The 22,314-nt window shown below is 54.6% G+C and overlaps 3 protein-coding genes and 1 pseudogene across 4 annotated transcripts; 2 read left to right on the forward strand and 2 right to left on the reverse strand.

Moving 5' to 3' along the window:
- The first annotated feature begins 1,986 nt into the window (after positions 1–1,986).
- Positions 1,987–3,678, forward strand: Hsh2d (hematopoietic SH2 domain containing). Its single transcript, XM_048340697.1, is given in 5 exon segments — positions 1,987–2,020; positions 2,023–2,113; positions 2,773–2,862; positions 3,556–3,620; positions 3,623–3,678. Coding segments are annotated over 5 exon segments (336 nt in total).
- Positions 3,679–7,755: 4,077 nt separating this feature from the next.
- Positions 7,756–17,677, reverse strand: Cib3 (calcium and integrin binding family member 3). Of its 2 annotated transcripts, none has more exons than XM_048342684.1 (6): positions 17,533–17,677; positions 13,533–13,567; positions 11,404–11,515; positions 9,315–9,462; positions 8,302–8,497; positions 7,756–7,877 (listed from the first exon to the last, which is right to left on the reverse strand). In XM_048342684.1, the coding sequence occupies exons 2-6, from the start codon at positions 13,535–13,537 to the stop codon at positions 7,856–7,858; spliced, it is 483 nt and encodes a 160-aa protein (XP_048198641.1). In that variant the 5' UTR covers positions 13,538–13,567; positions 17,533–17,677; the 3' UTR covers positions 7,756–7,855. The 2 variants fall into 2 exon arrangements, with proteins under 2 accessions (XP_048198641.1, XP_048198642.1); XM_048342685.1 differs by lacking the exon at positions 17,533–17,677 and adding an exon at positions 13,750–13,800.
- Positions 16,893–17,186, reverse strand: LOC125347723 (annotated as a pseudogene).
- Positions 17,678–17,816: 139 nt separating the features above from the next.
- Fam32a (family with sequence similarity 32 member A) lies at positions 17,817–21,079 on the forward strand. Its single transcript, XM_048342686.1, has 4 exons — positions 17,817–17,907; positions 18,002–18,143; positions 20,136–20,189; positions 20,285–21,079. Exons 1-4 carry the CDS (start codon positions 17,831–17,833, stop codon positions 20,351–20,353), a joined length of 342 nt encoding a protein of 113 aa, XP_048198643.1. The 5' UTR covers positions 17,817–17,830; the 3' UTR covers positions 20,354–21,079.
- Positions 21,080–22,314: the final 1,235 nt, after the last annotated feature.

Below are 22,314 nucleotides of genomic sequence, written 5' to 3' on the forward strand. Positions count from 1 at the left end.
ACACCAGGGGTGGTGGCGCATGTCTGCCATCCCAGGGGACAGATCCATCCAAGGCCAGACAGCATAATTTATAGACCATATGTAAAAAAATAAAAAAGCTAAAAAGGGGGGGCTTGGAATATTGCCTACTGGCAAGAGTGCTTGCCTCATATACATGAAGCCCTGGGTTTGATTCCTCAGCACCACATATATAGAAAAAGCCAGAAGTGGTGCTGTGGCTCAAGTGGAAGGGTGCTAGCCTTGAGCAAAAAGAAGCCAGGGACAGTGCTCAGGCCTTGAGTTCAAGCCCCAGGACTGGCAGAAAAAAAGAAAAAAGCTAAAAAGGGGAAGGAGCAGGTGGAGGTGTAGCAAGGCTCTGAGTTTAAACCCCAGCACTGAAGAGAAAGAAGACAAGAAGAAAAGTTAATAAAATCTTTGCCAGGCCCAGAGAGGCTCAACCTCATACAGGACCACACAGCAAGTGAGGGAGGAGCCACAGACACCAGCACCTCCTAGGCCCCCTGTGGGGGGAGGCACAGGGCTGAGTCCCCTGGGCTTCCTTGCCTGTGCGGAGGAGGAAGTGGTTGTTCCTGTGGGTGTTGGGGGCCCTGCCCAGGGGGCACAATGGCCCCAGGACTGCAGTTGGACTCCTCCAAGGGTTGTGATGCCCCTAGGTGTTGGGGTCACCCTTGGATCTCCCATTTGCTGGCATCTGGGATACAGTGGGGGCTTGCCACCAGGGTCCAGTTCTGGTCCTGGCCCCGCCCCAGGCCCCACCTGCACCCCAGGAAGTGGCCACCCTGCTGACACTCAGCCCCAGAATCAAAACCCAGCACCCAGAGCCTCCAGGTACGTGGGCCTGGGAGGGGGGGTTGGGGAAGGGAGGACATTACAATGGCCTTTGATAAGCCAGGCTTGAGGTTCACAGTGAAGCCCCATCTCAAGTATTTCAAAAAGGAAAAAAGGCAAAGGCTGATGCAGAAGGGCCCAGCAGCCCGAGGAAGGCCGCGGAGGAAGCTGTGCTGGCCCCTGGCCCCTGGCCCCGTGTGGGTTTTTCTGTTGTTTTGGAGCTGGTCATAGGGCTTGAACTCAAGGGCTTTTGCACTCAAGGATGGTACTTGACTAATGGAGCCATAGCTCCACTTTTTTTGCTGGTCCATTGGAGATAAGGGTCTCATGGACTTTCCTGCCCAGGCTGGCTTTGAACCAGGATCCTCAGATCTCAGTCTCCTGAGTAGCTGGGATTACAGATGTGAGCCACAGCACCCGGCTCAATGGATTACATCTTGAGAGGGGCCTGGTGCAGTGACTTTGTCTTAAATATGGACACAAAGGGGTGAGTGAGGGTCTCGCCCACACAAGCAGCTGGACGCCGAGCTTGCTGTCTGCCTCCAATTCCAGTTTTGAGTTTATTTTTTCCTTCTTTTTGGTCGCTCTGAGGTTTGAGGTCAGGGCCCAGCTGGCAAGGCAGGGACATCACCTTTGAGCCACATCCCCAGCCCTGCGTTCTTCCTCTCTCCAGGATTTTGTCTCCCTGGACCCTGGGCCTCAGGGTCACCACAGGGCCAGGGGCAGCAGGAAGGGACAGCAAAAGGCGCCCTGGGCCAGACTGGCTGGGAAAATCCTATTCCCTGCACCTTGTCCCCGCCTCTCCCTGGAGGGAAGACAGCCAGGGCCACAGTGCAGGCCACATTCTTCCATAGTTAATAAAACCATGGCCTCCTTCCTACCTGCTGCCTCCACTACCTGCACAACATTTTTTAAGGCAAGTCAGGCCCCCTGGAAAGGCCTGGGACTTCACGGTCCTCCTGCCCGGCCTCCCGAGGATAACAGGCCAGCACAGCCATACTGGGCTTAAGATTTAAATGCAGCCCCAGCTGAGCCCCAGCCCTGGGCAACCTGGATGGCTTCTCTGGAGAGTGGGATACCATGTGCAGCCGGAATTGTGCAAAATCCTGATGGAGGCTATGTGTGACTCTGTCCCCTACCCCCAGGTGACAGTCCCCCATGTTGATGGAAGCTGGGAAGCTGCCCCTGCTGCTGCCCCACAGCTGGACTGGTTCTTGCACAAGCAGGTGGCCCAGCTGACTGAAGATGGGAACCCTGAGTGGTTCCATGGGGCCATCTCGGGAGATTGAGGAGGTCCCCATCCCATGCTGCCCCTTGTCCCCTCCTCTCCTCCAACCCCTACAGCTTTGCCCTTCAGAGTTCACTTCCGGTTTTCTGGTGGTTAACTGGAGATATGAGTCGCACAGACTTTCCTGCCCAGGGTTGGCTTTGAACCACAATCATCAGATCTCAGCTTCTGAAGTAGCTAAGATTAAAGACATAAGCAGCATGGGGCTGGGGATATGGCCTACTGGCAAGAGTGCTTGCCTCATATACATGAGGCCCTGGGTTCGATTCCTCAGCACCACATATACAGAAAATGGCCAGAAGTGGCGCTGTGGCTCAAGTGGCAGAGTGCTAGCCTTGAGCAAAAGGAAGCCAGGGACAGTGCTCAGGCCCTGAGTCCAAGGCCCAGGACTGGCAAAAAAGACATAAGCAGCAGTGCCCATCCCCAATCAATCTTAACCCTTTCCCTGAACTTCCCTACTGGGCCCACCAGTGTAGAATTAGGGGCATTTAGGAGGTCAAAGGTCAGCCCACCTCCCTGTCTCCTTCCATCTGGGCTTGTGAATTCCTTGGCCAAAGGCCTGTACTCACTTTCCCCAGTCTCCATGGCTCTGGGGCCTCTGCTGCCATGCCACAGGGCTGGACCATGGCAACTCCTAGCTGTGTGCATTGTTCTAGGGCTGCTGAGAACTTGTTAGAGTCCCAGCCCCCAGGGGCCTTCCTCATCCCGGTGAGCCACAGACACAAGGGCTACACTCTTTCCTCCAAGTAAGGCTGGGGGCGGGGATGGGGCTGGGGCAGGTGGACTCTGGGGCTCTGGCCAAGCGGCCCCTGAGCTGCACAGGTTCATAGATGGCACGGTGTGGGGCTCCAACTACGCTGGCATGGCTACAGGTCTGGCTGGATTTAGCAGCCAAAGGCACATTTGTTCAAACAGGATCTCTAGTTTCAGCCCGGCTGGACTGCAAACCCCCTATTCATACTTCCTGTGGAGACAGCCCGTAGGCAGAAACCCCTGTGCCCAGCCCTTTATGAGTTGAGATTAGGTCTGGAGAATGTTTGACCTGGGCTAGCTCCCTCTGGGATCCTCCCGACCTTGTCTCCTTTGTGCCAAGGTGGCGATTTCTACCCCTACATAAAGGAAACTCAGGGCTGTCAAGATCCTCAGGTCTGGAGAGCCTGAGTTGGTATCTCAGAGGACTTAGTCACCCAAAACTAATTTTCAACAGGCTGAGCTATTACCCACTGGGTGATGCTGGGCTGTGCCTTGCTCTGTTGGAAGTCACCATCTAAAAGAGGAATGCTAGCATCCTCTATTAGCATTCTCTAGCATTCTCTCTCTAGCATTCTCGAGAGAGCAGCTCAGGATGTCTGTGTCACATGGGGAAACAGAGGCACAGCAGCTGGGACATGGGGGCAGCCCAGAGTGGACATGTCCACCTCCCTGCCATGCCCCTGCAGAGCTCTGATCTGCTTCCGCCACTTCATGGTGAAGCTGCTGGACGATGGCTGTGTCCCCATCCCTGGGGGAAGGCCCACACCTCGCTGGACACCCTGGTCACCCGCCACGGGTGGACCTGCTGACCCAGCCCTGCCTGCAGGTCAGGGGCCTGCACAGCCTGTATCGTCCCGCCGCACACCCCTCCCCACTCCCAGGCCCCACTTGCCCTTGTCCCCCTGACTGTCCTGGGTCACCTTTCAGCTGTGTCCTCGCCCCCCAGACCCCAGGGGCTCCTGGGATGAGGGGCACTGGCCGTGAGGCTCCGTGGGAAAGGCCAGCCAGAGACCCAGCTGTGAGCATGGCTTACATCCCTGCAAGGCTCAGAGGGTGGGCGTGACCACCCCCCAGTCCAGGCTGTGGGCAGGACATGGCTCCCTATGAGGCCAAGTGGGCGTGGCCAACCATGCGCCTCTGCTGTGGGTGGGGCTTATCTCCAGGAGACCCCGAGGTGGGCGGGGCATGTTCCCCTATAAAGCTCGGTGGGCAGGGTGTGTCTCCTTGTAAGGCTCGGTGGGCATCGACTAGGCCCCAGCCCCCTGGGGGACATGCACTCTGACCCCCTCCCCGGGGTCTCCACCCCTCCCTGTGGATCTGACCACCGTCCCCCTGCAAGAGGACACGCCGACTACGCGGACCTCTTCCTGCACTGGCCGAGGCCACCCTTGGCCTGGGCACCAGGGACCCCTGCGGCCCACCCTCGTCTGGAGACGGGGCGGGGAGGGGGGCGGCGCAGAGCAGAAAATGGACAGTTGCTTCTAGAGAAGCATCGTTCTAGAAAGGTCATTAGGTCTTTGTGTGTGCCCGCCAGTCCTGGGTCTGTCCCTGAGCTCTTCCACTCAAGGCTGGCTGTCTTCCACTTTCCGCTTTTTGCCGGCATTTTCCTTCGGGAATAAACTTCTCCTGGACTTAGCTGCCCTGGGCTGGCTTTGAACCTTGAACCTCAGATCTCATCCTCCTCAGTGGGGACAGGGTCTCCGAGGCCCTCCAAGGGGGAAACTGGTGGGTGAACAGGGACTGGGGGAAGCACGCACCTCAGTGCCCCTCAGTGTGGGGATGGGGGTGTCCAGCCCCCAATGGTCCCAAGTTATTGGCTAAGTTTGTGAGACACGTTCTCAGTGTGTAGCCTTGGAATTTGTGATCTTCCTGCTTATGTCTCACTAGTGTTGGGATTATAGGGAGGTACTACCATGCTTGGCCTTTCTGTATCTCTCCATGGTTTCCATGGTGTGGTTTTCTCTTGAGCTTGCTGTGATCGCGGATCACGTGCATGTAGGGACCATGATGCTCACATGACATAAATTCTGAATAAGACCCGGTGTTAATGGTGCACCAAGACGGAGACACAGACAGGCAGCCTGCAGAGCTGTCTGCATGACTTTCTAGCTCTTTTTTTTTCTTAGTGGGTATTGCGGCCTGAACTCTGGGCCTGCGTGCTAGCACTCTACCACTTGAGCCACAGCACCACTTCCAGTTTTCTGATGGCTAACTGGAAATGAGTCTCATGGACTTCCCTGCCCAGGCTAGCTTTGAACCATGATCCTCAGATCTCAGCCTCCTGAGTAGCTAGGATTACAAGTCTTTTCTTTTTTATTTATTTATTTTTATTTTTTATTTTTTGGCCAGTCCTGGGCCTTGGACTCAGGGCCTGAGTCCTGGCTTCCTTTTGCTCAAGGCTAGCACTCTGCCACTTGAGCCACAGAGCCACTTCTGGCCATTTTCTGTACATGTGGTGCTGGGGAATCGAACCCAGGGCCTCATATATACGAGGCAAGCTCTCTTGCCACTAGGCCATATCCCCAGCCCCAGGATTATAAGTCTTTCTTGAGGTGCTGAGGTGGATTCCCAGGCCTCTGGCCCAGAGCTCGGCTCTGCATAGAGTTTGGGCAGCAGGATCCTGAGATGGGAGGACAGCTGGGTGTTCAGGCTTAGGGAACTACATATTCAGCCTCAGAGCCTGAGGGAGACCTTGGCCCCAGGGCCCCTTTCCCTGTTTCAGGACCCCAAAAACCATTTGTGTCCCCTCAGTTGTTGGAAAGGAAGGATGGAGAAAAAACCCTCTTCTTCTGGCTCCCTGAAAGTGCCTTCCAGGGGGAGCCCGCAGAAGTTGTGGAGGAGGCTGGCCCAGTGGCAAGAGTGCTTGCCTCGTATACGTGAGGCCCTGGGTTCAATTCCCCAGCACCACATATACAAAAAAAATGGCCAGAAGTGGCGCTGTGGCTCAAGTGGCAGAGTGCTAGCCTTGAGCAAAAAGAAGCCAGGGACAGTGCTCAGGCCCTGAGTCCAAGCCCCAGGACTGGCCAAAAAAAAAAAAAAAGAAGTTGTGGAGGAGACTCAAAGCACTGCCTGAGGCAGGTAGGAGCATCTGATGACAGCAGTAGTGTGGCCTCATGGTCCCCGCCCCGCTGCCCCCAGACTGGGATACCTGGACAGACAGTGGGGAGGGGCAGGGGACCCATGGGCCTGCATGGGGCCGCGACCCTCCCGGCTGGCTCACTGCCTTCGCGCCTGGGAAGCAGCTGTGCCTCCTCCAGGGCAGTCAGCCACCAGGTCCAGCAGCTGGAGCGTGGTGCACGGTGATCAGACAATGGCATGGGTGGCTGGTGAGGGCCTGGTCCTCCTTGTTAGGTCCTCTCCCTGAGGGCTACAAGCAGATGCCCCCACCTCATTAAGGCTCCACCCAGTTACCTGGGTAACCTGCAGACCTGGAGGCAGTTACCTCCCCTTTCCCTGAGGTCACATCCTAATCCACACCCCTTGCCCCTGCCCTAGATATAAGGCAGGGCTGGGTGGGGGGGGGGTCTCTCTCTGCTCTCTCTCCCTTCTCTCCAGCCATGGATCATCTTGGCCACAGGCCAGCAGTTCGGTAAAAAACTTTCTCTCCTGACTGAATACCTCGTGGCGTTCTTCTTTACCGGCTACCTACTTTAAAAACCTAACACTCCTCAGCACCTGGGCCGGAGCCCTTGGACCCAGCAGCACCCCAGGAAGCCTGGCTCCCTGAGGAGTACCTGCTCCCACCACCCTTCACCCCTGGGTACCTGTAGGAAGCAGGCTTGCAGTCCAGCACCTCATGTGGGGCCTCCTGTGTCCCAAGGGAACCGTGGTGCAATGGCAGCAGCCGTGGGGAGACCCATCATTGTCACAGCGATGGCTGTGGCCAGGGACATTGACCGGACCCTCTCGGATCATCACAGTTGTGCTTCCCCTTTTCCTGTGCCAGTCCTGGGGCTTAAACTCAGGGCCTGGATGTTGACCCTGAGCATTTTTTTGCTCAAGACTGGTGCTCTACCATTTGAGCCACGGCTCCACTTCTAGCTTTTCGATGGTTTATTGGAGATAACAATCTCACAGACTTTCCTGCCTGGGCTGGCTTTGAACCTCCATCCTCAGCTCTGAACCTCCTGGGTAGCTAGGATGACATGCATGAGCCGCCAGCGCCCAGCTAAGGCCCTTTTTATTTGCAGGCTCAGAGATGAAAAAAAAAAAAAATACAGCTATTTACTCCCCTGGTGCCTGCACAGGTTTCCATGCTGCAATTCCCTCACAATGCAGTGCTGCGGTGTGTGTGGTGGGGGGATGGGCACGAGGTACAGGGGGACAGCCTGCGGGGGGGGGGGGGGGGACCTTACAGTGGAAAACTCCCACACACACACCATGGGATTTCATGGAAACCTGCAGATGTGGGCATCCCCTGAGGCATGGGCGGTCCTGGCACCTCACTGATGCCTGAGGATCCTTGGGAGTGGCTGTACCCTGACTTCTCCAAACGCATCCATCCCACACTGTGAAAAAGAGCTGGAGGGTCAGAGGAAGAGGAGGACAGGGAGAGGGGAGAGGAGGAGGGGGAGAGGAAGGGCTGAAGCCAGGGCTCCAGGTCATTTCCACTGGCTTTGAGGGACTTGAGATAAACTCAAGTGGAGTGAGGTGTGGGGCTCCCTGAGTTCACAAGATGTGGAGGTTCCCAGTGTGGAGGCCCAGGTGTGGTCATGGCCACACTGGAGGCCACACAGCCCCCGGGCTCCTATCACATCTGGTTTCAGATTTAAGCCAAAAAAACCAAACAAACAAGTTCCTAGCACTTGGAAGGCTGAGACAGGAGGATCTAAACTTCCAGAGGAGGGAGGGAGGGAGGGAGGGAGGAGAGAGCACCCAGCCAGCCAGCAGTTAGGATGATTTATTCTCACCACTCAAGGAGTCCCTGTGGGTGCTGTGTCCCTGCCACCCTTGCCTCTCTGGCTGCCCTGGCCTCTCCTCCAGGCGTCAGATGCGAATGTGGAAGGTGCTGTGGACACAGGAGCAGAGTGGTCACCGCCTGCGAGGGCTGCCCCTCCGTTGTCCACCTTAGCATCCCTTCCCCTGCCTTCTAGACCCCAGGGCAGCCCTATGGGGATCCGGGTGCCCAGAGAAAACCCAGCCATGGCCCCAAAGATGCCAATTGTCCCCTAGGCCACAAGCACAGCTGCCCAGCGCATCCACCATGACACAGGGTTGGACACTGAGGCTGAGACCCATTGTGCCACCCCTTCGTAGCCATTTCCTCTCTTCCTGAGGCCACACAGGAATGTGCAGTGGGGTTTCAGAGGGCTGAAACCTGTTCCCACCAGGCCCCCTGCTCTGTTCCCACCAGGCCCCCCTGCTCTGTTCCCACCCTGCTCTGTTCCCACCAGGGACCAATGCTCTGCTGTGTGGGGTACAGGCAGCGTCACCTGAGGAAGTCAGGAGCCCGCAGGATCATGTTCTGGAAGTCTTCTAGCGACAGCCGCCCATCGTGGTCGCCATCTGCCTCATCCAGAACCTTCTCACATACCAGTCGCACTTCCTCAGGGCTCAGCTCACCTCGAGTCAGATGCTTCACCGTCTGCTCCAGGTCCCATGCGCAGATGTAGTCATCCTCATTGAAGTCTGCAGAGCAGATGGGGTGGTGGGCATAGCTTTTGAAGGAGGACCAGGCTGGGGATTGAACGTGGAGCTTCCCACTTGCTAAGGGGGTGCCATCCCACTTGAGCCACAGCTCCACTGCAGGATTTTTGGTGGTTTATTGGAGCATCTCACTCACTGGTTGGGAATGTGGCTTAGTGGTAGAATGCTTGCCTAGCATACATGAAGCCCTGGGTTCAATTCCTCAGTACCACATACACAGAAAAAGCCAGATGTGGCGCTGTGGCGCAAGTGGTAGAGTGCTAGCCTTGAGCAAAATAAGCTCAAGGACAGAGTCCAGGCCCTGAGTTCAAGCCCCAGGACTAGCAAAAGAGTCTCAGAACCACCCAGGCTGGCTTTGATTCACGATCCTCAGATCTCAGATCTCAGATCTCAGATCTCAGATCCTCAGATCTGAGTAGCTGGAATGATGGGCATGAGTCACCAGCACTTGGTTTTATACCAGGCATTTATAATGTATTTTTCATTCACTTACTGAACACACATTTATTAACATGTGCAAGGTACCAGAGACAGACGGTGAATAACAGACTCTGTCTCATTCTTTTAACTCTGTTGGAGAAAGAATCAGGGCTGGAGTGTGACTCAGAGGTTCAGTTTGGGGTGCAGCTAGGGACAGCACACCTCTCGATGTGCACCCCCACCATGGAGAGCAAGGCACAGCCAGAAGGGCCAAGCAAGGGGCAGAATGTACAGAGGGCCTGGGAGGGGAGCACTAGAGACTTTGGGGAGCCATAGTGACTCGGGCTGCCTCTGACATCCACCCCAGCCTTGTACCTACCATAGATTTTGAAAGCATAGTAGGCCTTCAGATCACGGGGTGCCATTTCACTCATCACGGAGAACATGTCCAGGAAGTTGTCCAAGGTCATGTGACCATCACCATCCTCAGAGAAGACCTGGGCAATCCTCTGGCGGAAAGGGTTGTCCTGGGGACAAGAAGGACCTGGTTCTGTGCCTTCTGTGCCCTTGGCCCCAGTTCTGCACTCACAAGGCCCAGGACCAAGATGGGCACCTGGCCTAGCCCCAGGGTCCCTACAGGGCATGGGAGTCCCAGGGAAGCAGGTGACCCAATCACAGGGTTTTACTCACCTGCTTACCATGATTGGCTCCTGCATGGGCATGTGACAACTGACCAATCAGGCATAATCACTCACCTGGCACTGTGATTGGCTCCTAAAAGGAACAGGTTTCTCAAAAGGACCAATCAGAGATTCTCAGTTTCTTACTGTGTGATTGTCTCTTGAGTAGTCATGTGAGCCAAAGGCACCAACCAGAGATTCTCATTCACCTGCCTACTGTGATTGACTTTTGGATGGGCATGTGACTCAACCTGGCCAATCAGTGATATTCACTGGGTATTTGTGATTGGCTCTTAACAGGACATGTTTCCAGATGGGAATGTGGCTTAGTGGTAGAGTGCTTGCCTAGCATGCAGGAAGCCCTGGGTTTGATTTCTTAGTACTACATAAACAGCAAAAGCCAGAAGTGGCACTGTAGCTCTAGTAGCAGAGTGCTAGCCTTGAGCAAAAGAAGCTCAGAGACAGAGCCCAGGCCCTGAGTTCAAGCCCCAGGACTGGCAAAACAACAACAACAAACAAAAAAAAAAGGGACATGGTTCTCAAAAGGACCAATCAGAGATTCTCATTCATTTTCTTACTGTGTTTGGCTCTTGGATGGAAATGTGACTGACACTGACCAAGCAGAAGCTGCCTGAGAGGAAAGCCTTGTCCTGAGAGAAGCTGGGAAGTTGCAGGAAAGTCCTGAGTCCACATGGAGGCCCTGGTTCCAGCCACACCTGACACTAGCTGTGCACCTGGGTTTTTTACTTAGTTTTTGGTGTTCCAGTCCATTCCATTCTCCTTCCATGAGCTTTTCATAATTCACAGTGAAATACAACTAGCCCAGGGTCCTGTCCAAAGGCTCTGCATCCTCAGATCCACCAACCATGTGTCAGAAAGACTAAGGGGAAACCATTGCATCAGCATTGAATGTGTTCAAGTTCTGCACTGAGTGTGTGCTGGACCTGGGAGTTGAACTCATGACCTGAGCTTTTTTCCCTCAAGGATGGAGCTCTACCATTTGAATCACAGCTCCACTTTTGATTTTTTTTTTTTTGGAAGTTAAGTGGAGATAAGAATCTCATGAAGGAAAAAAAATCTTATGAAGCGATCCGGGCACTGGTAGCCTATAAACCTAGCTCAGAAGGCTGAGATCTGAGGATTGTGGTTCAAAGCCAGCCTGGGCAAGAAAGCCTGTGAGACTCTTATCTCCAACTAACCATCAGAAAACCAGAAGTGATGCTGTGTCTCCAGTGGCAGATTGTTAGCCTTGAGTTGAAGAGCTCAGGGCCAGTGCCCAGGCCCAGAGTTCAAGTCCCACAACCAAAAACAAAAAATAGAATCTCATGGAGGGGCTGGGAATGTGGCTTAGTGGTAGAGTGCTTGCCTAATATGCATGAATCCCTGGTTTCAATTCCTCAGCACCACATAAACAGAAAAAGCTGTAAGTGGTACTGTGTCACCAGAGATAGAGTGCTAGCCTTGAGCACAGAGAGGCTCAGGGACAGTACCCAGGCCCTAAGTTCAAGCCCCAGGACCAGCATAACAAACAAACAGGAATCTCATGGACTTTCTTGCCAGGTTGGCTTGGAACCTCGATGTTCAGATGTCAGCCTCCTGAGAAGCTGGGATTACAAGTGTGAGCCAGGGTGCCCAGGCTCCTTTCCCTGGGCATGTGTTTCTTCCTTTTTCACCATGGCTGTGTGCTTGAACTGTCTGTGAGGTGGGATGGTTGCCCCCCCTTGTGTAGCTGCGATGGGGACATCATCACAACTCTGTAGGGGTGCCTGGCCCATGACACGAGCCTACCTTCAGTTCTGGCATACTCCCAATGAGCTCGTAGGGCACCTTCACGTGGGGGCCGCTGGTGTAGTCCAGGGGCACAAGCTGGGGGGCCAGGTCCTGGTAGCGGTAGAAGAGCCTAGAGGGAGAGCATAAGAGGGGCCATGCTGCTCGCCTCCCAGCCAGGGAGCTGTCTGTCAGAACACTGGCCTCCCCTCCAGGGGTTAGAGGCCTGAGCATGGTGATATTCTTATTTTAAAAGGGCAATTGGAGCTGGGCACCGTGGCTCACACTTGTAATCCCGGCTACTCAGGATGCTGAGATCTGAGGATCGCAGCTCAAAGCCTATCCAGGCAGGAAAGTCCATGAGACTCTTATCTCCAACGAACACCCAAAAACCGGAAGTGGTGCTGTGGCTCAAGTGGTAGTGCGCTAGCCTGGAGCTGAAGAGCTCAGGGACAGCACCCAGGCCCCAAGTTCAAGCCCCACAACCAACAATAAATAAATAAATAATAAAAGGGCAAATGGAAGGTGGTTTTTGTTTTTGATTTTTGTTTTTTTTGCCAGTCCTGGGGCTAGAACTCAGTGCCTGAGCATTCTCCCTGAGCTTCTTTTTGCTCAAGGCTAGCACCCTACCATCTGAGCCACAGTGCCCCTTCCAGCTTTTTCTGTATTTGTGATGCTGAGGATTGAACCCAGGGCTTCATGTATGTGAGGCATATTCCCAGCCCAGGAAGGTGTTTTAAGAAGCACTGGAAGCATAGCCCCTATGTTACCAGCAGAGCCCCACCTGTAGCTTCCTTGGGCTGGGCTGAGCCATCTTGGGTGACTCTGAGGTCCCCAGCTTACCAGGGCCTTTCTCTGAGTGCCGGGCTTCGCTCTACCCCCCCCCATCCACGTGGGGGGGTCCTGGGCTTCTCTGCCTCTTCCGTGTGTGGTCCTCTACCGCCCTCTCAAATCCCCCTGGCCAGTAGGGAAATAACTGCGGGAGCAGAGTCCACAGGTAGCCTCAGGTGACCCGTAGTCGTGAGACCCCCATGCCGCCAGCCAAGGAAGACAGGGGTGCGTGGGTGTCCCAGAGAAAGCCTCAGGGGCATTCTGGTTTATTCAAGGGAGGGGCCAACAGTTTATACCCCCAGAGGTGCGCACAGGAGAGGGGCTACTGGATCTTAACGATTGGCTAAAGGACTGTTTATCAGGGGATGTCACGGACCTTCCTCTATGGGCGGAGACCACAGCCCCCCAAAGACCGGGTCTCCGCCACTACACACGTGGCCGAGCCGAGAGGCGGGGGCTGCTTTGCTTCTCTTCCGGTTGAAGCCGGAAGGTGGGAGTGAATACCTTCCACACTGTCCCAGGGCTGGGGGAAGGGCAGTGTCTCGGGAGCTCTCGTTGCCCTTTCCCCTTCAAGGCCAAACTAAATCCCCAACATCTGAGGGCCTCAGGAGCCCTTGGATGGCATGGCAGTAAGGCCCTTGAGAGAAGGATCTAGAACCTCAGACCTGGACCCCAGTTCCCCCAAGCACCCTAAATTACGGTTTCTGGGTGGCTGATTAGGACACTTCATTTCTCTGTCTGACAATGGACTGAGTGAGGTCCAGCCTCAGTTTCCCTGGCAGTAACCTGATCATGATGACCAGGGTGACCAGGTCAGCTGTCCCCCCACACAATGGTGCTGCCTGGCTGAGCCTGTACCCATCAATAATCAATGGCTGTGCCCGCGCAGTGGGGTGCGCTCTGTCCCCAGCCTGGGCCAGCTTGGGTTTCAAGGCTGTAAGTTCATAAGTCATGGCCTCTGCACAAAGGTCCGCAGGACAGGTGTGTCTATCTGGCTGGGCCAGTGCCAGGGACCCACAGAGGCCCCCTCCACTTGCCCACCCTCTCCTGGGTGCTCCCCCCCCCAGGGCTGGGCACCAGCCTCTCCATGGCTCCCAGCCTCCCTAGCACCCTTGCAGAAAAGGCACCTTCCCCAGTGTGAGGGCTGTGATTCTCCCATTCACTGCTGGCCAGTGCCTCCACTTCAGAGAGACCTTGCCTCACATCTCTAATAGGACCGGGCATGGTGGCACATGCCTGTAATCCCAGCACTCTGGAGGCTGAGGCAGGAGGATGGCACATTCTGGCCCCGCCACAATCCCCTCACAACACAGACTCACCTCATGATCTCCTTCTTGGTGAAGAAGGTGCAGTCCTGTGGGGAGAAATGTCTTCTGAGCCCAGGCCTGGCTACCAAATTGGGGTTTGCTCTCGCTGCCCTCCCCCCCCCCCCCGCCCCTGGGCTGCTCAGCACTCTGTGAGGACCCCTGGCTGGCGGCACATGCAGATCCAGTGGTGCTGTACCAATGAAGAACTGGGCCAGGCCCAGTGCCCCACCTGGTACTCCTCCAGCTGCACCGTAGTGAACACAGTCTGCTTTCCGCCCATACCCAGTTGCCCGGGCCTGTCGGATGGCCGCCTTTTGTGCGCGGGCACAGCTCTCCAGCCCAGCCCTCACCCGCCAGCCCGCCCTGTCACCCCCTGCTTGGCGAGGCTCAAGTTACAGACAAGCTCTCTGGGCAAAAGTATGCAGGTGTCCCTGGGTGGGGCAGGGGGTGGCCCCCTTGGGTGACCCCCCCCCCCCCGATCCTGCCAGACTGGAGGCCCCGGTCACCTTTGGAGATGGGCCTCTGCTGTCAACAGGCACAGCTCTTTGCCTGCCACCTGTGTGGCCTCAGGGAAATGGCTGGACATCTCTGAACTCTGCTTGTGAGATCGGGATTACAGGAGTGCCCAAGTGACCGAGCATTTGCATTTGACAAGGGCTACAAAAGCTGGTTCTACGCCCTGGGGACACAAGTGCCAACAGGCTGCATGGGGTTGTAAGACGTGCGCTGTCTGTGTTATCCTTTTGTATTGTTTTATAACTTGAGAAAAGAGAACCAAACTTTTTTTGTGTGTGTGCCAGTCCTGGGGCTTGAACTCAGGGCCTGGGTGCTGTCTCTGAGCTTTTTTTTAGCTCAAGGCTGGTGCTCTACCACTTCAGCTGTGGCTTTTTGGTGGTTCATGGGAGATAAGAGGCTCATGCTTTTCCTCCTTAGGCTGGTTTTGAACCAGGATCCTCAGGTCTCAGCCTCCTGAGTAGCTGGGTTTATAGGTGTGAACCTTAGTGCCAGGCTCAGCCTCATAAGACCTCTGGAGTCCAAGAGTCTTGGGCTTTCCCTCTGGGGCCCCTGCAGAAGGGGTGGCCCAGGAGAGCCAGGTGCCAGGCTTGTCCTGGACCCCTGGTCTCAGTCTCTTACCTGTGGGGCCCAGGTCCCAGAATGAAGCAGTTGCTTCCTGCCCCCTGCTGGCCAAGCCAGGAGCAGCTGTCATTCGGCTCTGCCCAAGACTCAATTTTGTTCTCTTCTGTTTGAAACCAGGTGTGGCTCTGTGGCTCAAGCTGGCCTGGAACTTGCAATCCTGCTTCAGTCTCTTGAATGCTGGGATTACAGGCATGTGCCACCATGCTCAACATCCAGAGAGGGTTTTTCCATGTCTTCCTGACTCTTGGATGATGAATGTAGAGGATGCAGTGAAACTGGCACCGAACACAACTCTACTGTGGGCAGCTCCAAACTGGACCTGAGCCCAGAGACTGTCACCAGGTGGGTGGATAAACAGAAGGACTTTCTCCGCACAATGAATGCCCCATTGTCACACCCACCAGAAACATCTCATATGCCCAGCTCAGATAAGAAACTCAGATGGTCAGAACAGGTCAAGTCAGAAGCCTTCCAGGGAGGGGGGTGGGGGGAGGAGGTTAGCCAGGAATAGAGAAGTGTTGTGGGGTGGGGGGGGAATGGAATGTTCTAAATCTATGGTTGAAGTGCTCACAGGTATATAGACATGTCAGTAAGAAGTGGGCCTATTTTAGACAATCGCCACTTTGTCTTAGATTACAGGCCTGACCACAGGCAGGCGGTTCTTCAATTTGGTTTGTTTTTTTTTTTTTGGGGGGGGGGGCCGGTCCTGGGGCTTGGACTCAGGGCCTGAGCACTGTTCCTGGCTTCTTTTTGCTCAAGGCTAGCACTCTGCCACTTGAGCCACAGCGCCACTTCTGGCCATTTTCTGTATACGTGGTGCTGGGGAATCGAGCCTAGGGCTTCATATATGGGAGGCAAGCATTGTTGCCACTAGGCCATATCTCCAGCCCCCGGTTCTTCAATTTGGCCACCACAATCCTCATTCCTGTCACCCCCAAATTCCCACTCCCCCAAACTGCTTTCCATACATCATTCAAGGACCTCATCGATTTCTCACAGCAAAAACAATCAGTGGAATCTTTGGGCCTGGAAAAAATGGATTGGAATCTCTAAGGGCCCAGGGCACATTCCACTCTCCTCTCCAGAATGACCAGTCTGATTGTGTGTGTGTGTGTGTGCGTGTGTGTGTGTGTCTTCTTTCTCCTCTCTCCTTTCTCTTATTTTGGTGGAGGTTGTGTTGGGATTTGAACTCAAGGCCCTGAACTTGCTGTAAGGGCTAACCTGAGAACCTGAGTGACTAAATATAATTTTTAGTGTTAAAATTATAGCAGCTTCTAAACCCTGGTGATGACTACATGCTAGAGGGCTGCACCCCCATCCGTGAGACTAGTTTCTTGTAGTTTGACATTTAAAAATATAGGGAGCACTTGTTCCCCTCTGTACCTAGGTAGCAACCATGGTAACAGACAGTAAAAAAAATCATAGTCACTGACTATAGAAATAACTATAATAGTAGTAGAAATGCCATGGTAACTGTTGGGTTGGTTTACTTATGATTGAGTACTGGATTGTTCTGGCCCACTCAAGCTTGCTTAGTGGTAATGGGAAAACATGGCAGCAATTGTTAAAATAAAGTTGGTATTAGGTCAGCCTGACCACAAAACTCTGCTTCTGTAAATGGCTTGCTTAACCCATTTGTGACTTGCTCTACCTCCTGCATTAACCCCCTGCATCAGTGCTACATGACCACCTGCTGTCAGTTCCTGATACCAAGGCCAGTTCCCCTTATCAAAGCCAAAATAGGTATCTGAAAGGGTACAAAACTTGCTTGCTAAATGCCATCCAATCAAGTATCTGCCAACTTGGAAATACCCTGCCCCTGTTGTAATCACAATAAAAACGGCTCTCAATCCAGATCTGCTGTGTTGGTGAAGGTTGAGAGTCCAGGCTCCAGCTTGCAATCAAGACTCTCGTGCATTTGCATCGGAATCTGCTCCTTGGTGGTCTTTGGGGACCTGAAATCTGGGTATAACAGTGCTCTACTGCTCGGCTACACACCATCTCCAGCTTCCCCGCCCCCCCCCCCCCCATTTCCCTTCCTCCCTCTGCAAGGCTCAGATACTTTAATGAGTTTTACTTTATGGAGTAAAAATGTCATCATTGTGATGGAAAAGAAAAAAGCACAAAGGAGGCCAGAGTCCTTGTCTCAACTCTGTCAGGAAGGGGGGTCTCGCGCCAGTGCCATCTCATCTGGACACCATCTCAGGCACGGAGGACTGCGGTCCACACTGGGCCTCACTCCTTGAACTTCCACTGCTGGCGGCCCATGGGTCCGTGCTACTGCACCGGCTGCGCGCTGAGACCCTTGAGGATGCTGTGCACGTGGAAGCAGTGCGAGCACTGGCCCCACACCGGCGGGCAGTCGTCTCCTGGCACCATCCTGCAGATGCCGCAGTTCTCCTTGGCTACCCACAGCCAAGTGGACACGCGGTTCCAACACTTAATTTTCATCTTCAGGGCGGCGGGGCACCCGGGGAAGGCCGTGCGGGCTTCCGTTGCTGGGGAGTGAAGAACTCGGAGCCTTCGGCCTCAGGAGACCAGAACCAGGCCCGCAGCTGTCCGGGCCCCGCTCCAGACCGCCTCAGCGAGGGGAACCGACCCCTGGGACTGACCGGGCAAGAGGTGGGCCGCTGACGCCGGGACCGCCCTGCCTCCGCCCGGCGGCCACGCCTGCGCCGGCCACGCCCCCAACACGCCCGGCCGGCCCCTCCCTCCCTCCCTCCCTCTCTCTCTTTCTCTCTCTCTATCGTTGTTGAATTCAGGGCCTGGGGCCTGTCCTGAGTTTTTTCACTCAAGGCTAACACTGGACTACTTGAGCCACAGCCCAATTTCCAACTTTTTGGTAGTTAGTTCATTGGACATAAGTCTCACGGACTCTCCTGCCCGAGCTGGCTTTGAACCGCGATCCTCAGATCCCAGCCTCCTGTGAAAGGACAAAAAACAAACAAACAAAAAAAGAAAAACACCTAAGAGAAAGCAGAAGAGGGTGTCAGGACAGGAAGTGTGGCGGGAGCCACAGTGCGACGTCTGCCCTGCCCTAACCGGAAGTGTGGCGCCGGCTCGGGATTGACGTTTAGGCAGGCCAATCTGCAAGCCGCGGGGGCGGGCGCGCCGGCACAAATAGCGTCCGCAAACCGGAAGAGACCGCAGTTGTCGCTGGCCGGACGCGAGTAATGGCTGCCGCGTACGAGCAGGTCCAGAAGGGACCGCTGAAGCTGAAGGGCGGCGCCGAGGTCGGCGTGACCAAGCGGTGAGACCCTCAGGAGGCCCTTCTGTCCCCCCCCCAGTCCTGCGGAGCCCGCGCTGCGGCCCCTGACCTGCTCTCCTCCGTCTCTCTCTTCCAGGAAGAAGAAGAAGAAGAACAAGGACACGGCGAAGCTTCTGGAAGCCATGGGCTCCAGCAAGAAGAGCGAGGAGGAGAAGCGGCGCGGCCCAGACCCGCGGACGCCGGCGCAGGCAGCCTTCGAGAAAATGCAGGAGAAGCGAGTGCGAGCCTGGGAGGGGACGGACCGAGATGCGGAGGCCTGGGGGGTGGGACCTGGAAACCGGGAGAGCTGTGCGCAGGGGCTGTAATGCGCTGGCCGGCGTCGCCTGTGTGTATTCGTCGTGCTTCAGTTTCCCCATCTGACTTTGGGGGGTGGTTTGGGTTTGTTGCTTGTGTCAGTCCTGGGGCTTGAACTCAGGGCCTGGACACTGTCCCTGAGCTTTTTCACTCAAGGCCAGCACCCTTCCACTTGAACCAGCAACAGTTTTGGCTTTTCGGTAGTTAATTGGAGATGAGTCTCTTTTTTTCTTCTTTGGGCTGGCTTTGATCCACTATTCTCAGCTTCTCAGTAGCTGGGATTACAGGCGTGTACCACTGGCGCCCTGCCTGCCATGATCCCGTTCTATGGAGCAGCCTTTTAATATTTTTGCTAAGTTCTACATTGAGATAGTCTCTATAAACTTGTTTTTTCTTTTTAGCTCTGCTACTGGGAGCTTGAACTCAGAGCCTCAAGCTTTTGCTTAGCCCTTTTCTCACACTGGCACCCTGCCATTTGTTTTGTTTTGTTTATTGCCAGTCCTGGGGCTTGAACTCAGGGCTTGAGCACTGGCCCTGGCTTCTTTTTTGCTCAAGGCTACAGCACCACTTCTGGCTTTTTCTGTATATGTGGTGCTGAGGAATTGAACCCAGGGCTTCATGTACATGAGGCGAGCACTTTACCACTAGGCCATATTCCCAGCCTGCATTCTACCCTTTGAGCCACACCACCAGAGTTTTTTGCTCACTAACTAGAGTTCAGAGTGTCTTGTATGTGTCTCTCTATAGGGCTATTTTCCATCTGAGATCCGGTAAAATCTCAGTCTCCTTAGGAAGGATTGTAGGCTGAGCCACCAGCACCTGGGCTTGCTGGGGTGCATCTATTTTTTTTTTTTTTTTTTTTTTTTTTGGCCAGTCCTGGGCCTTGGACTCAGGGCCTGAGCACTGTCCCTGGCTTCCTTTTTTGCTCAAGGCTAGCACTCTGCCACTTGAGCCACAGCACCACTTCTGGCCATTTTCTGTATATGTGGTGCTGGGGAATCGAACCCAGGGCCTCATGTATACGAGGCAAGCTCTCTTGCCACTAGGCCATATCCCCAGCCCACTGGGGTGCATCTAATGACTGCTGGGGTCCAGTGGGGCTCTTGGTGGCAAGAGTCCACGCTCATTCAGTTGGCTCAGCCTGCATGTGCTTTCTGTGTTCCCGTGATGGGTCTGGCTCTTGTGCCTCTTCAGGACTTCTCTGTGGCCAGCTCATTCGCTAGGCTTGTGCTCATAGTAGGCCTGCCATACCTCCTAGCAGGGGCTGTAGCACAAGGGTGACAGCCTAGGGGCAGCTTGGCCAGGATTGCATGGGGGGAGGCGGTGTGCATCTGTGATGTGGAGCCAGGCCTGGTGTGCAACGTGCCAGGCAGCCTTGCTGTCTCAGCTGGTGTTTCTCAGCAGGTCCCATCCTTCCAGAGAATGTCCTGGGGTTTGAACCCACAATTATATGGGGCAGGTGATCAGATCCTGTGTTGCATTCTTGAAATAACCCACAGTGTCAGGGCCTCATGTGTGTGTGGCATGTGATGGTAAGAATAGGACCATTCGCCCTTCCCCCTCACATGTCACATGCGTGGGTGACAGTCTAGTATCCAAGTGAAATGCACAAGTAACTGGACATTCACTAGCTCTCCTGGGCCCTTTGATAATATCTATGGATAAAGCCTTTCCCTTGTCCTCTCTTCCCCCCCACCCCCGGCTGTCTGCTGAGACTGTGGGGTGCCCATGTCCTGCAGCCAGACCTCAGCTGACCTGGCTGCCCGTGGCTTCCAGCTCCCAGGGCCAGGCCATCTCCCCCCATCTCACTCAGCACACCTATTTCCCTCCTATACCATTCATCACACCCATCTCACTCACTGCACCCATCTCTCTCACTCATCACACCCATCTCACCCCCTGTCTTCTCTCTACAGCAAATGGAAAGGATCCTGAAGAAAGCATCGAAAACCCACAAGCAGAGAGTGGAGGTGAGGTGGTGGTGGGGGACTTGTGGGCTGTGGGGGTCACTGGGGAGAGGAGTGGGTTGCCCTCCTGACCCAAGCTGTGGTGCTCTGCTTCCCAGGACTTCAACAGACACCTGGACACGCTGACGGAGCACTACGACATCCCCAAAGTCAGCTGGACCAAGTAGAGCTGCTGCCTGCAGGCGGTGCCCCTTCCATCTCCCCATCTGCCCAGCCTCCTCCTGATTTCCATCCTCCATCCTGGCCTCACTAAACTCACACCTTGTGGCTTCCAGCTCTGCTACCCTTGGCAGCTCCTAGGAGAGAGCTGGGGCCTTATCCAGGGTGAAAGGTCATTTGTAGGTGGGTGCTATATGAAGAGGCCCAGTCAGCTGTAAAATGGTGCACCCCCACAGGCTGCCCTCACGGAACTCCTCCAGGAACTGCTTCCACCAGCTGCCTCCCTCCAACTTGGGACTCATTGTTCCATCCAGGCTCCTGCAGCTGTGTGACCTCCAAGCCATGGACACCGAGGCCAGGCAGCCTGCATGGCAGAGTAGCCACTCAAGGCCAGGGTGGAGCCTTGCTCCTGAGCCACCGCTAGGGAGTGGCCCTTCTCTGCCACCATGGCAGATCTTGCTGATTGATCAGTCAGGAGAGAACCTAGGGGTCCCAAGTATGTGTGCAGTTGTCCTCTGTGTATGGCTGCCTGGCCTCCTGGCCTGAAGACACTTTATGAGTGACAGGAGCAGGGCAGGCCAGTGATGCCTGGGGCCAGTATTCAGCCAGGGTCTTTAAGGGTCGCCAAGTACCTCGTGGTCAGACAGACCCTGAAACAAGTAAGCAACCCCAATAACAGTCCTCAGGCTGTGTGTAACCTGTACAATAAAGCTAACCAGTATCAGCTGCCACTACAGGAGGTCTGGCTGTCATGAGAACTCTACCATGAATGTGAATGTATTGTCCACAAAGGGCAGGGAATGGTGCAGAATGTGCGTGTGTGTCTACAAAGGGCAGGGAATGGTGCAGAATGTGGGTGAGTGTGTAAGTGTAAAACTCAGGCCTGGGTACTCTCCCTTGGCTATTTTGCTCAAGGCTAGCACTCTTATCACTTTGAGCCACAGTTCTACTTCCAGTTTTCAGTAGGTTCATTGCAAATAAGAGTCTCACAAACTCCTGCTTGTGCTGGCTTAGAGCCATGATCCTCAGATCTCAGTCTCCTGAGTAGCTGGGATTATAGACAGGAGTCACTGACTGGCTCCCGGTCTAACTGTTCTATTGTAGGCATCTAAGGGAGATGGACACTGTGTCATTTATCCCAAACACTTGGAACCAGTGTTCCACATTGCAGACCCTTTGGGTGGACATGTGTAGTGAAGTGTATTTTTTAATAATTGTGAGCATGAGACAGTTTCATGGTGTGGAATTCTCTTTGCATCCTGTTTTGGATGTGGGACTGTTGTCTTAAGGGTAGTCACTCTATACTCTGGAACAGTTCGTTTTGACGCTTTTATTACTGACATAATTGCTATGTTGCTCAGCTGGTCTCAATCTCCAGATTCACCTGCCTCAGCTTTGTAAGTGCTGGGATCACACAGGACTGCCACAACCATGCCCCTGGACACTTAGCAACCACTGTCCCATAGCTAAAGGCCCCCTGGTGCTGATCTTAAATATCTACAAGTCGGCCACCAGTGGCTCACACCCTTCATCCTAGCTACTCGGGAGGCTGAGGTCAGGATCATGGTTTAAAGCCAGCCTCAGTAGGAAAGTTTGTGGGACTTACCTCTAATTCAACACTCAAAAAACCAGAAGTGGGGCTGGGGATATGGCCTAGTGGCAAGAGTGCTTGCCTCCTATACATGAGGCCCTGGGTTCAATTCCCCAGCACCACATATACAGAAAATGGCCAGAAGTGTCGCTGTGGCTCAAGTGGCAGAGTGCTAGCCTTGAGCAAAAAGAAGCCAGGGACAGTGCTCAGGCCCTGAGTCCAAGCCCAGGACTGGCCAAAAAAAAACAGAAGTGGCAAGGTGGATCAAAGTGGTAGAGCGCTATCTAGCCTTGAACAAGAGAGCGCAGGGATGGTGCCCAGGCCCTGAGTTACAGCCCCAAAACCAACAAAAACATCTGCAAACATTGCCACTGAAGA

This window comes from Perognathus longimembris, chromosome 3 (assembly GCF_023159225.1).
Source record: "Perognathus longimembris pacificus isolate PPM17 chromosome 3, ASM2315922v1, whole genome shotgun sequence".
In the NCBI taxonomy this organism is placed as follows: Eukaryota; Metazoa; Chordata; class Mammalia; order Rodentia; family Heteromyidae; genus Perognathus; species Perognathus longimembris.